Source organism: Ambystoma mexicanum, chromosome 8 (genome assembly GCF_040938575.1).
Source record: "Ambystoma mexicanum isolate Mex_15411 chromosome 8, UKY_AmexF1_1, whole genome shotgun sequence".
NCBI classification, from domain to species: Eukaryota; Metazoa; Chordata; class Amphibia; order Caudata; family Ambystomatidae; genus Ambystoma; species Ambystoma mexicanum.
Window position 1 is genome coordinate 947,049,734 of NC_090929.1, and position 12,678 is coordinate 947,062,411.

General features: G+C 43.8%; 1 protein-coding gene across 12 annotated transcripts in view; it reads left to right on the plus strand.

Moving 5' to 3' along the window:
* Positions 1-12,678, plus strand: part of ZNF362 (zinc finger protein 362) — a 392,486-nt gene that overhangs the window by 166,789 nt on the left and 213,019 nt on the right. For 8 of the 12 annotated variants that reach the window (XM_069610844.1, XM_069610840.1, XM_069610839.1 and 5 more), the window contains 2 exons: positions 7,513-7,576; positions 8,683-8,793. In XM_069610844.1, the coding sequence (XP_069466945.1) occupies positions 7,514-7,576; positions 8,683-8,793 (174 nt within the window). In that variant the 5' untranslated portion in view covers position 7,513. The remainder of the gene's footprint in view (positions 1-7,512; positions 7,577-8,682; positions 8,794-12,678) is intronic. The other 4 variants (XM_069610848.1, XM_069610847.1, XM_069610850.1 and 1 more) reach the window with 1 other exon arrangement.

A 12,678-nucleotide genomic window follows, 5' to 3' on the forward strand; every position in this document is an offset into this window, starting at 1 on the left:
TGACACTTTTTGGTTACTCCTGCATTAGATCAGTATAGTAACCCATTACACATGTTATTTGTTTGTATTCCATTTGACAAACAGGGTAAGTGCATGAGAACACCTTTTAGAAGGTTGTCTGTTTTTTTCCAGGTCTGGCTATACAAACCACTTCATTCACTCCGTCACATATATCATTAATGTTCTATTAATAAATGTGTTACCCAGGGCTCACGTTGAAACACCCACCTCCAATGTATACTTGTTTCAGATGGTACACTTTTTCTTTTTAAACTGGTAGAATCCTTTTCCCATCTCCTCATGGTTTTCATCTTCATTATCTAATGTAGTCACATATTTGCCAGAACCTCCTTCAACCACAGCTGTTGTAAAGCGTTTTTCAGGAAGTTGTGAAGATATCATCATGTGAAATGTTAGTGTTTCTCTTTCAGAAAGGGAGCACTGCTAATTCTGCCTCTTTTTAAATTCTACATGCTGCAAAAGAATAGTACACATGCACTCTTTGCTGGAACCTGTCTTCTGCATATTAGGTCAAAAGAGCATTTTCTAAAAAAAAAACGAGAAAATAAATCGATTTAGAAAGACTGCTCTGTGACTGCACAGAACGGTCTTTCTAAATCGAACTGTCACGCCCCTGCTGCACACGAGTGTGCGCAGGGGCTGACCAGCGCAGCAGTGTCAGGTAAGTGAATGTGGGGTTATCTGTGCGTGTGTGTGTGTGCATGTGTAGTACATGTGTGTTGTGGTGGATGGGGAAATGAGGGGGTACTCCCCGATTAAGAAAACAACTATTGGGAGAGTGTGGGGGTGGGCAAGGGATCATGTGATATTTCGGCATTTTAAAGCAGACACAAAAACGTCTGAAATAAATCAGTCTTTTTTGTGTTCAGTTTTTACAATGCGGAAATATGACATTGAACAGTCTTCTGACGTCCCAGCAACTGCCATATGATTTGTCAACATGGCAGCCACAGAGTAACATCTACATTACAGAAACAGCCTGCTTGAATCCAAACAGCCATGGGCTGCCATTAAAATGGGCACCGAAGGTTTAGATTAATATAACTATACATCCTCAAGGCTTGGGGGCATTGCTTTGGTTAAAATGTAAATTTAAACTTATATCCGGTTAAATGTAGTGGCACAGGAGGAAATGCAGTTATACGTTGCCAAAACCATCGGATGTCAATTTATTAATTGGCTTCCAGTGACTCTTGTGCGCGGTTCACACACAACAGGCAGGGCTCAGCCTTTGGGGATCTTTTTGTTCTTTGCTGGGAAGGCTTAACACCTTCCCAGAGGAAAAGGACATAAACCCAGGATATAATGGGAAGCCAGTGCTTCAAAGAAAGCTGTGCCAACACAATGGGGAAATTGCATTAGGGGAATAATTGCTGAATTATCTTTGATCAAGAAGGCATTCAAGGTGGAGCAGTACAGAGAATCTCAGAAGAGGTTCTGACCCCAGAGAAAGGGTCCTGCCGTGTTAGAAATGTTTAGGCCCCACCCCTTCCTGTTCCCCTTTCCAACTTCTTCCAGTCAAGGCACTTTGGGAATAGAAGGATTTAATCGGAACCTTATTGGATTATCCTACTGCCAAGCAAGATCCCCTCCCCGCCTATCAGGAGAACATTTGGATTGGCCTGCTGCTGTGGAGCCTGCCTACTGCTGAAACACTGGTACCAATGACTCTGCCAACTGGATTTGGCACACCTTCAAGTGCTCTCTGGCAAACGTCCTGACTGGTAAGGGGAGAAAGACTTGCCTTATCTCTTAGACCCTTTACGGGATCCCACAGCATTCAAGGATCAAAACGATCAGCCTTGGGCTCAGTTTCTTGGCTTTTCGAACTGGTTTGAGACGTTTTTCTACCTCGCCTGTCTGTTACTGTGCCTTCAATCCGATTGCCTATAAAACTGCACGGCTTACTGCTACAGTTGTATCAACGCATCTCCACACCCTCAACTCGGTGAATTGCAAGGGTCTATAGATTGCCACTTTCCAAGCTTCCTATGAGAACAGATTGCTGCTTGTTGAAGAACACGGTCTTTGCCTCCTGACTCAACCATCTCTACGACGACTCAACCTCATGAAAAGAGCCCAGAAGCCTTACTCACTGTCTTTCGTCCAGAAGAAGATTTAAAGGTATACCACTGTGGTTCTGTCCCTCTGACATTATTTTAATGACTCTACTGATAATGATGACCCCACTCCATGCCTTTTTAAGAAACATACATTTGACTTCGAACTTTACAAAGACAGTTAGCTACTTATCCCTGTCTTCGGACCCAGCCAAACGTCGCATATCCTGTGTTTCTCTTTATATGGGTGGGCTGTTGGTGTATTTAATAGTGTGCTTTGTTTGTTGAGTTTAATGAAAGTCTCCTAATTTTTATTAAGCCTTCATAGGCCATTTCCTTAATTTTGGTACGACAGCATTATTGCTGATAGGATGCTTCCTTGATCGCTCACACTCCTTTTGAAGAATCTGCACTTGGCCCAGGCCCCATGCTACCTTTAAAGAGGCGAAGAAAGAGGCGAAGAAAGTGCAACATTCATGTTGTACCATTTCATCTTCATGATTGAGATCACTGTTGGTGTAGTTGGAGGGGGGGGAGTGTTTAGGTGCGAAGGAACAACTACTCGTCCCTGTAATTCTACAAAGCGGTCGTACTTTCATCGCAGCTCCTTTTACAAAGATGGATTCCCCTCCCCTGTAGCATCTTTTGCCATCTGTCTGGATTTTTATGACGTTTCTGACAACTGAATTGTTCACTTTCATGCAGTTAGCAGTCCAACATCTTTCCCAGCGTTGATTTGTTGTAAGGTGGACCATTTGGGAAACACCAAATGCATTGTTTCCAGCAAAGCAGTACTGCACTTTAAATGCAGAGAACGCGAGTATAGTAACTTGTGGGCCAAAGGTGCCAATGACAGCCAAAACTAAAGAGGAGTAAGGGTGACTGGATCATGCACTGACATGCTCTTTATGCCCTTTCAAAGGTCACCAAATCAAATTCCTAGAATATCCTAGCCACTCTGTCTATGCCTGAGCAAGTCCTGGTGTACATTTAACTGTGGCCACAGGCAATGTTGCATTGAGTAACAGCAAACCTATTGCCATGGCTGTCCTTGCACTGTCCTTGCACAGTTCGGGTGTTGCATGGCCATGGACGTTTCCATGTTGGGAATGAGCCAATGGCACACCAACCTTATGGTACACGCTGTTAGAAAGGCATGTTATCAACAGTAAAACGGACACAAGTGACCACAGTTCAAGGGTGTTTATTGAACTTACAAAAAGTGTTTGAAAAACATCCATCTAATCCTAAATCTACAGATGGGAGCAAGCTACGACCATCAAATAATAATAATGCAGTCCTAGTGGTGTCTAGTCAAAATAAAAGGGGCCTATACTAATAAACATATTGCCAATCCCTACCTCTAAATACAAATAGTGTGCGATACAGTGTTTTACGAAAAAGAAAGAAGTGTTCACAAAATGATATGTCGGGATGTTTTCAGCACAGGACAAGGCGGTACACTCTAGCTAAGCACAGACTCTGGCTTCTCTTGCACGAGGGTGTAGTTCAAACATTGGCATCAGGGCCTTCCGTGCCCAAGTCTCTTTGCCTTTCAATGTCTCTTGATTTAGAGGACCTGATGCAACAAACAGTAAGCTCCTTTCCTCTTTAAGATTTTCACAAGTACTCAATTTCTCTAGTGGTTCACTATTCACCTTGGATCCCCCTCAGTCAGGCTCAGATCTCGGATCCCACTCGGTCGGGTTCAGGTCTCGGATCCCCCTCAGTCAGGCTCAGATTCCTTTTAACACAATGTTCGTAACTTTACACAAACTTCCTTTAACCAAAGTCTTTTAGCTGATCTCTCTCCGCTGAGTTCGGACCAACTTCTTATCAACTATCAAAGACTTTCGAATGTGCACAGGGTTTTCGCTTGACCCGTTTCAGGACCACTTTGATTTCACAATTCTTTGTCACATTTCCCACCTTTTAGCTGGATAGGTAACAGAGACTTTCGAATGAGCACCCACGCGGTACCGGACCACACTGTCTACAGTATTGTATCTTGGCTTTAAAGTTCAATCTCTCATCTGCTGGTTTAATTGTGCTTGCATCGCTTGCCACATACTCTTCATACACTGTTCTCTTCAGTTTTCACTTCTACAATGTTGCCGCTTGCAGCCTTGGCTTCAACACAGACCGGTCTGGTATCAGTCTCCCCAGCTCACCGGCTCTGCTGACTTCACTGGCGCAGATTTGTTGTAGGAGCAAAGGACAGTACCACAGCGGCAAACGATTATCCCTGCCTTTATCAACGCGTGAGAGCACCGGTTACCTCAGACACACAATTCAGGATTCTTCAACCTCTATTCCTGGTCTTACGTTTCCTATTCTCGAAGGTTCATGAAAGTAACGGTCCTGCGTTGAAAAGGTCAAGGGCACTTCCCTCCCTGCAATCCTTCTGTCATGCCATCTTTTGCCTTGTATTAAACTGCCATCTTGGAACTGCTGTTTCCTCGTGTGCTTTGCCTCGCTCAGTGGGTGCTTTGGTGCTATGCCTTATATCCGTGTGGGGAAGCGTGATGGAAGTCAGGTGTGTGTAATGATCAGTAATTGCCCAGCCATTGTATTGGGACATGTCAGGTATACGGCTCAGTTGTCGGTTTTCTCTCACAGGGAGCTGTCCGTGAGAAACTGTTTGTGTTGGGAAACGGGGGCAGGGGGCGTTGAGTTCCTGGGTATCATACCTGGTAGGATGGGGTAAAGGTGTTACAGGGAAGGGGATATCTCGTCTGACCATCCGGTGTCCCACTTCCACTCCCAAAGACCCCTCACCCATGTGGTCCTTCCGCACTGATCCACCCCCAGGAACTGGATCCGAAAGCGATGGAAGTGTCCTGGTCACCTGGATGACAGATCCCAGGGACTAGCGGTTGAGACACCTTCAGGTTTCTCACAACGCCCAAGGTGGAATTACCCGCCTTCTTCACAAATCCTGCTCCTGATTTCAACCAGTTCCTTATCTGCTTGTCGAGTTGAAGGTGAAGAAAATTATATTCATGAGGGCCAACTTGCAACAGAACAGAGGTCACACGACATCTCAGAAGCTACCTAAACACCAATACAACACCTCAAAGGTGCTTCATGCCCAGCAGATGCCTCGCGTGAAAGATTTAAACACATCAGTGTTTTACCCAAATCAGTTGGATGCACATCAACTTGCAAATGTAAAATTCTTAAAGATCTATCCCCTGAATGAATACCCCAGTACACAACATAACATCTAAAGAAGTTGCATACCATAGATTTAAGAATGGTATCAATCAAACGGGTGCACAAGGCACCAGGAGGTTCTGCATAGATCTGCATATAGATCCAAAGCCTCTTTTTAAAGACTTATTGTAAAAGGCAATGCAACCTTTCACATATGAGATTAGCAGGTACCAATGCAGACACAATTGACTATGGGTTTATATGCATGATTAATACATATATTTTTAAGAGGTACGCCATGAATTTGGACATTTTGCTGACACAAATCATGGAGGCGACCACATTTCGTACCCAACAACTCAAATTGGTTATGTGCATCTCCTCCATGCTTAGCTCACAAGATTGAAGCACACTCATCAGTGTCCAATTCTGTAGGCTGGCCTATTTGTGCAAGCTGATAATCTCATCTCCCTGGCATTGGGTCAAACACTGCTGGCTTCTTGCAGCCCAGAGAACTGAGTTCAAGATCTTGTGCCTGATCCATTTGGCAATCTAGAGCCGAGGCCCAATATACTTTCGAAGATAATTACCAGATGCACCATGTGGGTCGGGCCTCATGTACTTCATGTCATTTCTTAGTGTGTTCAAAGATTCTAAAAAAGGAAATTGGGGGGGGGGTCCTGAGGGGTGCTACTTTAGCTGTCAAAGTAGGACATCTTACAAATGGTTTTTCCAACTCCGATTGGGAAGTTGAAACTGCTTCAAAAGTACTTTCCAGACCAAGCACCTAGATCTGGAACCAATCAGTAACCCACACACGGATTAGTCCAAGACCACACAACATGAAGCAGGACCTAACAATTGTGTTTTTGTTAACACCGAAAAGCAGTTTGACCATCAGGAACAATGAATGTACTAAGGTAGCATAACCGAACGTTTGACACATTTTATCACGCTAGAATTACAGCTGCTTTTTGAGTTTGTTGAATGTTCATTAATGGCAGTATTAAAACTCGTGTGTTTCTTTTAACCTTTTGAGTGTTAAGAATGATTTTTTGAGTTTAAAAATCCTGAGTGAACTTTTTTATGTTGGGGTTGCACTATTTTTATTGAGGGGGCGACCATCAATGCAATGGAGCATTTGATTTGTTGAGTGGATTTTTCCATAAAAGCTGGAATTGCAAGTGTGCGTTCAAGGGGTGAAGCAGTGAGAACGTTTGTTGGATTGGGTTTCCGCCATCATCCTGTTCCTGGGGCTAAAGGTGACGTGTCTGCACTCTGGATTCTTTTGGATGCTGATATGGTGAGTCTGTTGTGGGTCGCGGAAGTGGGCTGTCCAGGTTCAATGTGTGCTAGTGGAGTTGTGTATTCTGAGGCCATGTCAAAGAATTAAGTTGTGCTAGAGTGTATAGGGCTGCAGTGGAGTCAAGAGAAGGTAGTGTTGTCCACCATTTCAATGGTAACCAGGAGGGAAGTCGGACACGTTCTTCTAATCAGATATTTAAATCTTCCATAATTTGGATATAAATCTGCCTTTTATTACAATGCTTAGAAAAGGGAGTAAACTCGGCCTGTTACACCACATTGAAAACTTGAAATTATTCAGGGGTAAAAATGTCAAGTTACTATCCAGACATAACGTCCGAGTTTTCCATAAACACACAGCACACCTTTTCCTACCCCTCCCAAGTTGATCATCATTCGCCAATGGGTACTGGCAAGTGCAAACTTTGAGGCCTGTTATGATAATCTTGGCTAGAGAAGCTCTGGTGGTGAGTTTGTGTTCTGAGAGCTGAGTCTCTGTTTTTTGTGAAGTCAGAAAGGATGGAAAACTTGCTGGTCTCATATCTGCTATTGATTAGGAAGTTGTGTACTGACCGTTTTGTATTTGTTCTATTTTCCTGTTCACAGCCTCTAGATACATTTTTCCTGGTTATCGGCAGAGTGTGGATTGAACATAGGTTGCGTTGAACAGGTGAAGGTGCTTTCTGAAAGTCTGAGGATTTTTCTTTGCTCTAGAAAACTTCTGCTTTAACCTTCATAGGACTGTGTGCAATGTGCATAGCAACTGGACTTTTGCTTTTTGGCGCAGGTGGCGTATGCCCATGGTTGTTTTCAAAAGGTGTAAGAGTGTACATTTTTTGAAGGCATTTTGTTTAGAGTGGCTTGCAGTCTGTAGTAAAGGATTTGTGTGTTCATAATTATTCTGCAACAAGGGTTTTAATTAATTCTATGTTCTAATTCTGTCCACTCCTTTTCTTTCCTCTTAATGCAGGATGGCGGAACCTCGCTTTAACAATCCATACTTTTGGCCACCTCCTCCATCCATGCCCACCCAGGTAAGTTTATACATCTTGCTTTCTGTAGGCCACAAGACCTATTACCCCGCCCATTGCAAAGCAAGCATTTTTTAAAGGAGAAATTCATTCTGCTTGTTGACTCTAAATAGGTGGCCAGCTGACTTCTGCAAATGGCATTTCAGCGTGCCTAGCTTGTGACTGTTGCCATAGAGAACTTTTGTATATTTACAATTGGAGTACTGAATTGATATTGTCCCACTTATGTTTGGAATCCATATTACACCTACCATAAGGACTGTATGTCCCACGTTATAAGGGTATCTAGTATGTGGCTTTAAAAGACACGGGATCCTGCCATGTGAGAGCTTCTTCACTTGTTCAATTCAGTACGAACACGTTGTATTCAATGCTTTATCCTTTTGAAATGTGGCTAAAATGCTTTGTTTGTTTCACATTTTAAAAACTTTGTATGAAAAGAGTACATACAGATACACATTTTGATATTACATAATGAGGGCATGAGAAGGTGGACAGCAGAATTGGGAGCATTAGAACAAGTAGGATGGGTATTAAAGACTGGAAACGTGATCAAGCCCTAAGCTTAAAAGTGTCCTCAGTATTCCTCAATATACTTGTTGGTACTTTTACTCACTCCTGTCAACCTAAGTGCAGACTGGTTTAATCACGTGCCAAACCTGCAAACTAGGGATATGAAAGTTGGCTGATACCTAGGGGTTCTATCTCCGTCCTCTTGGCTTCTGTACCACTGGGCTCATTGGCAACACCACCTTTTTATAAAACCTCCAGCACCTTGTTCTCGCTCTCTCCAGGAACAATCCAAGCCTGTGAACCTGGCAAACGGCAATAGAGAACAGAAGACTGGAATGCTAAAGTCCTCTTTCTCTAGAACAGACTTTGACATGCTTTCTTTATAGTTTTCTATTGATTCATTTTCAACGTTTAAACTGTTTGGGGAAGTCTCCCAACCTTGAGCTACAAAAGTACAGCTTTAGGAATAATGTCAAGTCATGTAGCTGCTGAATCCTGTTGGTAGAGGGATGGACTTGGTAGCCACCCCCCCTCTGCTTTCCTACTCCGCTCCCTCTAAAATCCCCTTTTTTCCTTTGTTTCTTTTGAACCCCCAGCTAAGTTACAACACTGCAGCCATTTGCCAGGGAATGAGGAACAGGTTCCCCACAGACAACAATCTATTAGGGGAAAAGTTGGACATCCAGGATTCCAATCTCCAGTTCTCGGTAAGAAACTGTCTCCTCTGCTTTCAGAACCTGTGGACAGTTGTCCAGTGTCCTTCTACTGACCTGGGCCGCTGGTTGTGTGCAGGAATGGTGGAGGATTTGGGGCATGGTGCTGATGTGCGGAAGAAATTAAACCGCAGCCTTTGATGACAATGCCAGAAAGCCCCACATAAAGATGGCCCCTTATTACTGTGCAGCATGTGACCTAGAAGAGACCGGCAGCAACACTCCTGGTACCAAAGGGGGTTCAGGATAACATAGTCTGGATCTGTCATACCGAGTCACTTATTTAGTTCTAACAGCATATCGACTAAGAATGTTCAAAGTGGTGATGGCAATCGTGCTGTCAATATGGCCGCCCATAACCAAGCTAGTCACTTGTAAGGGCTTTGAAGCTTCTTTGCTTCCTGTAGGTAATCTTGCACAGCAGATCTCATATGCTATAGCACTATATAGGAGATTAGTGCCTAGAGGTTCCATTCGGTGCAGGCCACAATCTATGATCTTGTTTGAAAATAAATGCTTTTAGAAATCTATTTTTAAATAGAAATTTGCTATCCTTCTTGTACAGTGATTTGTGTTTTGCCACGTACGGAAGAGTGTACAGAAAACCTAGTTTCCTTACTTCAGCTACTGTTGTTTCATGTTGTTTAATCTGGTTGTACATGTTTCAATTTCAAGTTGCAAGCTACTTGCCAGACTTAAAAAATGAACTCTACCTCAGTTCTACACATATGCACAGCACACCCTTTCTTACTCACCCAAGAGTTCATTCTCACTAGACAATGGCTGCTCGTGAGTGCAAAGTTTGAGCCCTGTTTCAGCTGTGGTACGGAAAAGGTATATCAACCCCCCGCCCCCTGCGAGATCATTTGATGTCTCATCTGCGCTACTTCTTTCCTCAATGTACTTGCTTCTTCATAACCTGCAAATGCCATTGCTAAATGAGCTTAGGGTCCATGGTGTTGTGCCTCCAAAGGCGTCTAACCTGCAAATGTTCTGTACCATCTTTCCTTTTGCTGTTATCACACTTAAACCACTATAACCGTTTTTGAAACCTTCTGCAAAATACAGTCTGTATGTGGATTGGGTTTCCTACATGTGTCTTTATGTCACTTAAAATGATGTCTCCCCTGTCATGTATTTTTAACGAATCCTTGTGCTGTGCAGCAACCCAAGAACAGGATTCCTGGACCTTTGGAAAACAGTTAACAAAATGTAAAGCGGATAAAGTATAACCCTGCCTCGTCTGCAACATGGTTCCCATTGTCCTTATTATGACCCTAAGCACAGTACAGTATTGCACATTGTATTTTCTGTGAGCAAAGAATCACACCACACTGCGCACTACTACTTGGGTGCTGCTGTATTTTGCATCTACTTTACCATTCCTTTTATGCCCAACTATAATCCTGTGACTAGTTCATTCAAACCAGTTATTTGCGCAGTAATGCAATTAGATGTTTTTGCAGTTTTCATTTCTGGTGCCATTTTGGAGTTGTTGTACTTGAGCGGTGTTCAATTATTGCTCCCATGTTCAGTTATCTTTCATATTAAATTAATCTTTGCCTGGATGTGATGCATTGGACTAGCAAATAGTCTTGTACCTTTTAGATGGATCTCATAGTAAAGGCTAGCCTTTAGCAGTAACTGGAACATGCTGAGCTCTCATCCCAGGTAATTTCTTGGCGCCCCCCCCCCCACCTCCCGATAAGGAAGGCTTGACTCCTATCTGGGTTATGATGTGATGTCCCGTTCGAAAAAGAGCCATTATCCCCTACATGCAGGAAAAAGCAGTGCTTATCTAAATGTAACAGTCATGCCTTCATGCACCTCTTATTTAAATAAAGAAAGAAAACATTTAGGAGGCAGATCTAAGTCTGCGGAGTAACTTTCCGACCACTATTCTACCATCAGAACCTTCATGTTCCACATAGTGGAACATTTCTAATGTTGGAGGAAGTGCATCAGTGACAATTCCTGCTACCCTAGTCAAAGGCAACCTAGATCGCTGCAGCCCAAGTCTGATCAGAGCATGTTAATACGTTTTTGTAATTTTATGATGCACTCAAACCCAAAGCAAAGAGAATTACAATAGCCATGCTTTGCAGCGATTATGGCCTGAGCAATGATAGCCAAGTGATCGATGGAAAGATGAGGTCGGATCAGTTTAAACCGTTTCAAATAATACATGGTACTGCTCACTATGATATGATAGTTTATTTATATAGCGCCTTTACACAATGTGTTTCAAAGTGTCACGCCCCTGCGGAGACCATGGTCTCTGTGGCATCGATGGTCTCTTAGACGGATTGCGGCCATCTTTACTCCCAAGATGGCCGCCGCTACGGATGGTGTGGGTCTAGGTTTACACCAAGACCGCGCGGTGGAAGGACCGCCCCCCGGCTCCGGAGCCGGTTCATCTGTTCCTGCAGACAACGCGCGGACGCGTTGCTACTCTTCCACAACAACGCTTCGTGAGTTCGACACTAGGATCTATTGCATACTAGTTTGTTTGTCACTCCTTCTGTGTAATTCTACCCTTTTCACTCACCTATTTTCAGACCGGACTCCTTCTCCCAAATCTTGCACGACATCGGAGACTCGAGTGGACTCTCTCAGCCTCACTCGTTACAAGCTGAACCTCACTGATTGGTTTGCTAGTGAGAATTTCTCCCTGGCGAGCGGTACGTGAGAATTGATAGTTCCTTGTAGACGCGTGGGTTAGAAATAGACCCAGGATTGACACCTAATATTGTCTCACCTCTGCAGAAACAGGGATATGCGGGGTCCGATCCGCAGCATTGAGATTTGAGAATCGTTCTCTTTCGGGAACGGCCTCAAGGTTACTCCTATCCGAGTCTTATCAGAAGATCTGCAATATAGCTTGATAAGTGGTATCCCCCTTCCGATCAGGTACTCTTCGTTTTCTCTACCCATATTCTGCTTTCTAGTTTCCCTTCTTAAACTTACCACTTTCCTCTGTCTTTATTCAGACGGCTCCCCTTCAGCGGATAGTCCGGGTACCAAGAACCTCTCCAGACAGACGACATCCATCCAGAGCATTGACACAGGGTTTTCTGCCCCAGAGGGTTTCCCTGGGGTCCTTCCCCCTCCTTACTCCTTGTGTGGTGGGCGGAGGAAGGGTCTCAGGGAGGCACTCGTTCTCTACCCCTGTCGGAATCTTTCTGAAGAAGGCAGCTTAGGAAGGAGAACGACTGGTGTTTCTCTAAGGTAACCTTTTGGTGTTATTCAAATTTCTTGTAAGTTATCTAATTATTACACAAAGTGATTTAAGGCAAGGGAGGGAACAAGGGAAAATACAATGACATTCTTACAGGCAATGAACAGTAAGGATGTGAAATTAACTATCGTACTCGGCCTGACCACATTTCAGATGGTGCAAGAGCTAAGACATAGATAAGGAAGTGAGGGGGAGAGTGGGAAGGAAATGGAAACAGACAGGCAACTACCGTACTAGGCCTGATGACATTTCTGGTAGAGCCGGAGAAAAGAAAAGGTAAGGGAGAGGGGTGAAGAAAGGGAGGGGAGGAACAAAACAAGCGACTATCGTACTAGGCCTGACAACATTTCATATGGTGCAGGGGGGGTAGCGGGTAAGTAGGGGGGGCAGACGAGGTTGCTATCATATTAGGTCAAGGACAATTCTGATAGAGTAAGTGCATAGATGAAAGTAAGGTGAGGAGATGGGGAAAGGGAGAGGAGACGACAACAGAGAGTAAGCAGTCAAAAAGAGTGGAGAAGCAAGAGGGGAGAGCGAATACAATTGCAGAAGTCAGTTGTAATACAATGTTGCAAGCCAAGATACAAGATGAAGATGGGAACAGCAGGATTCAGGGCCAGCATGAGAGTTGAGAAAAGGTG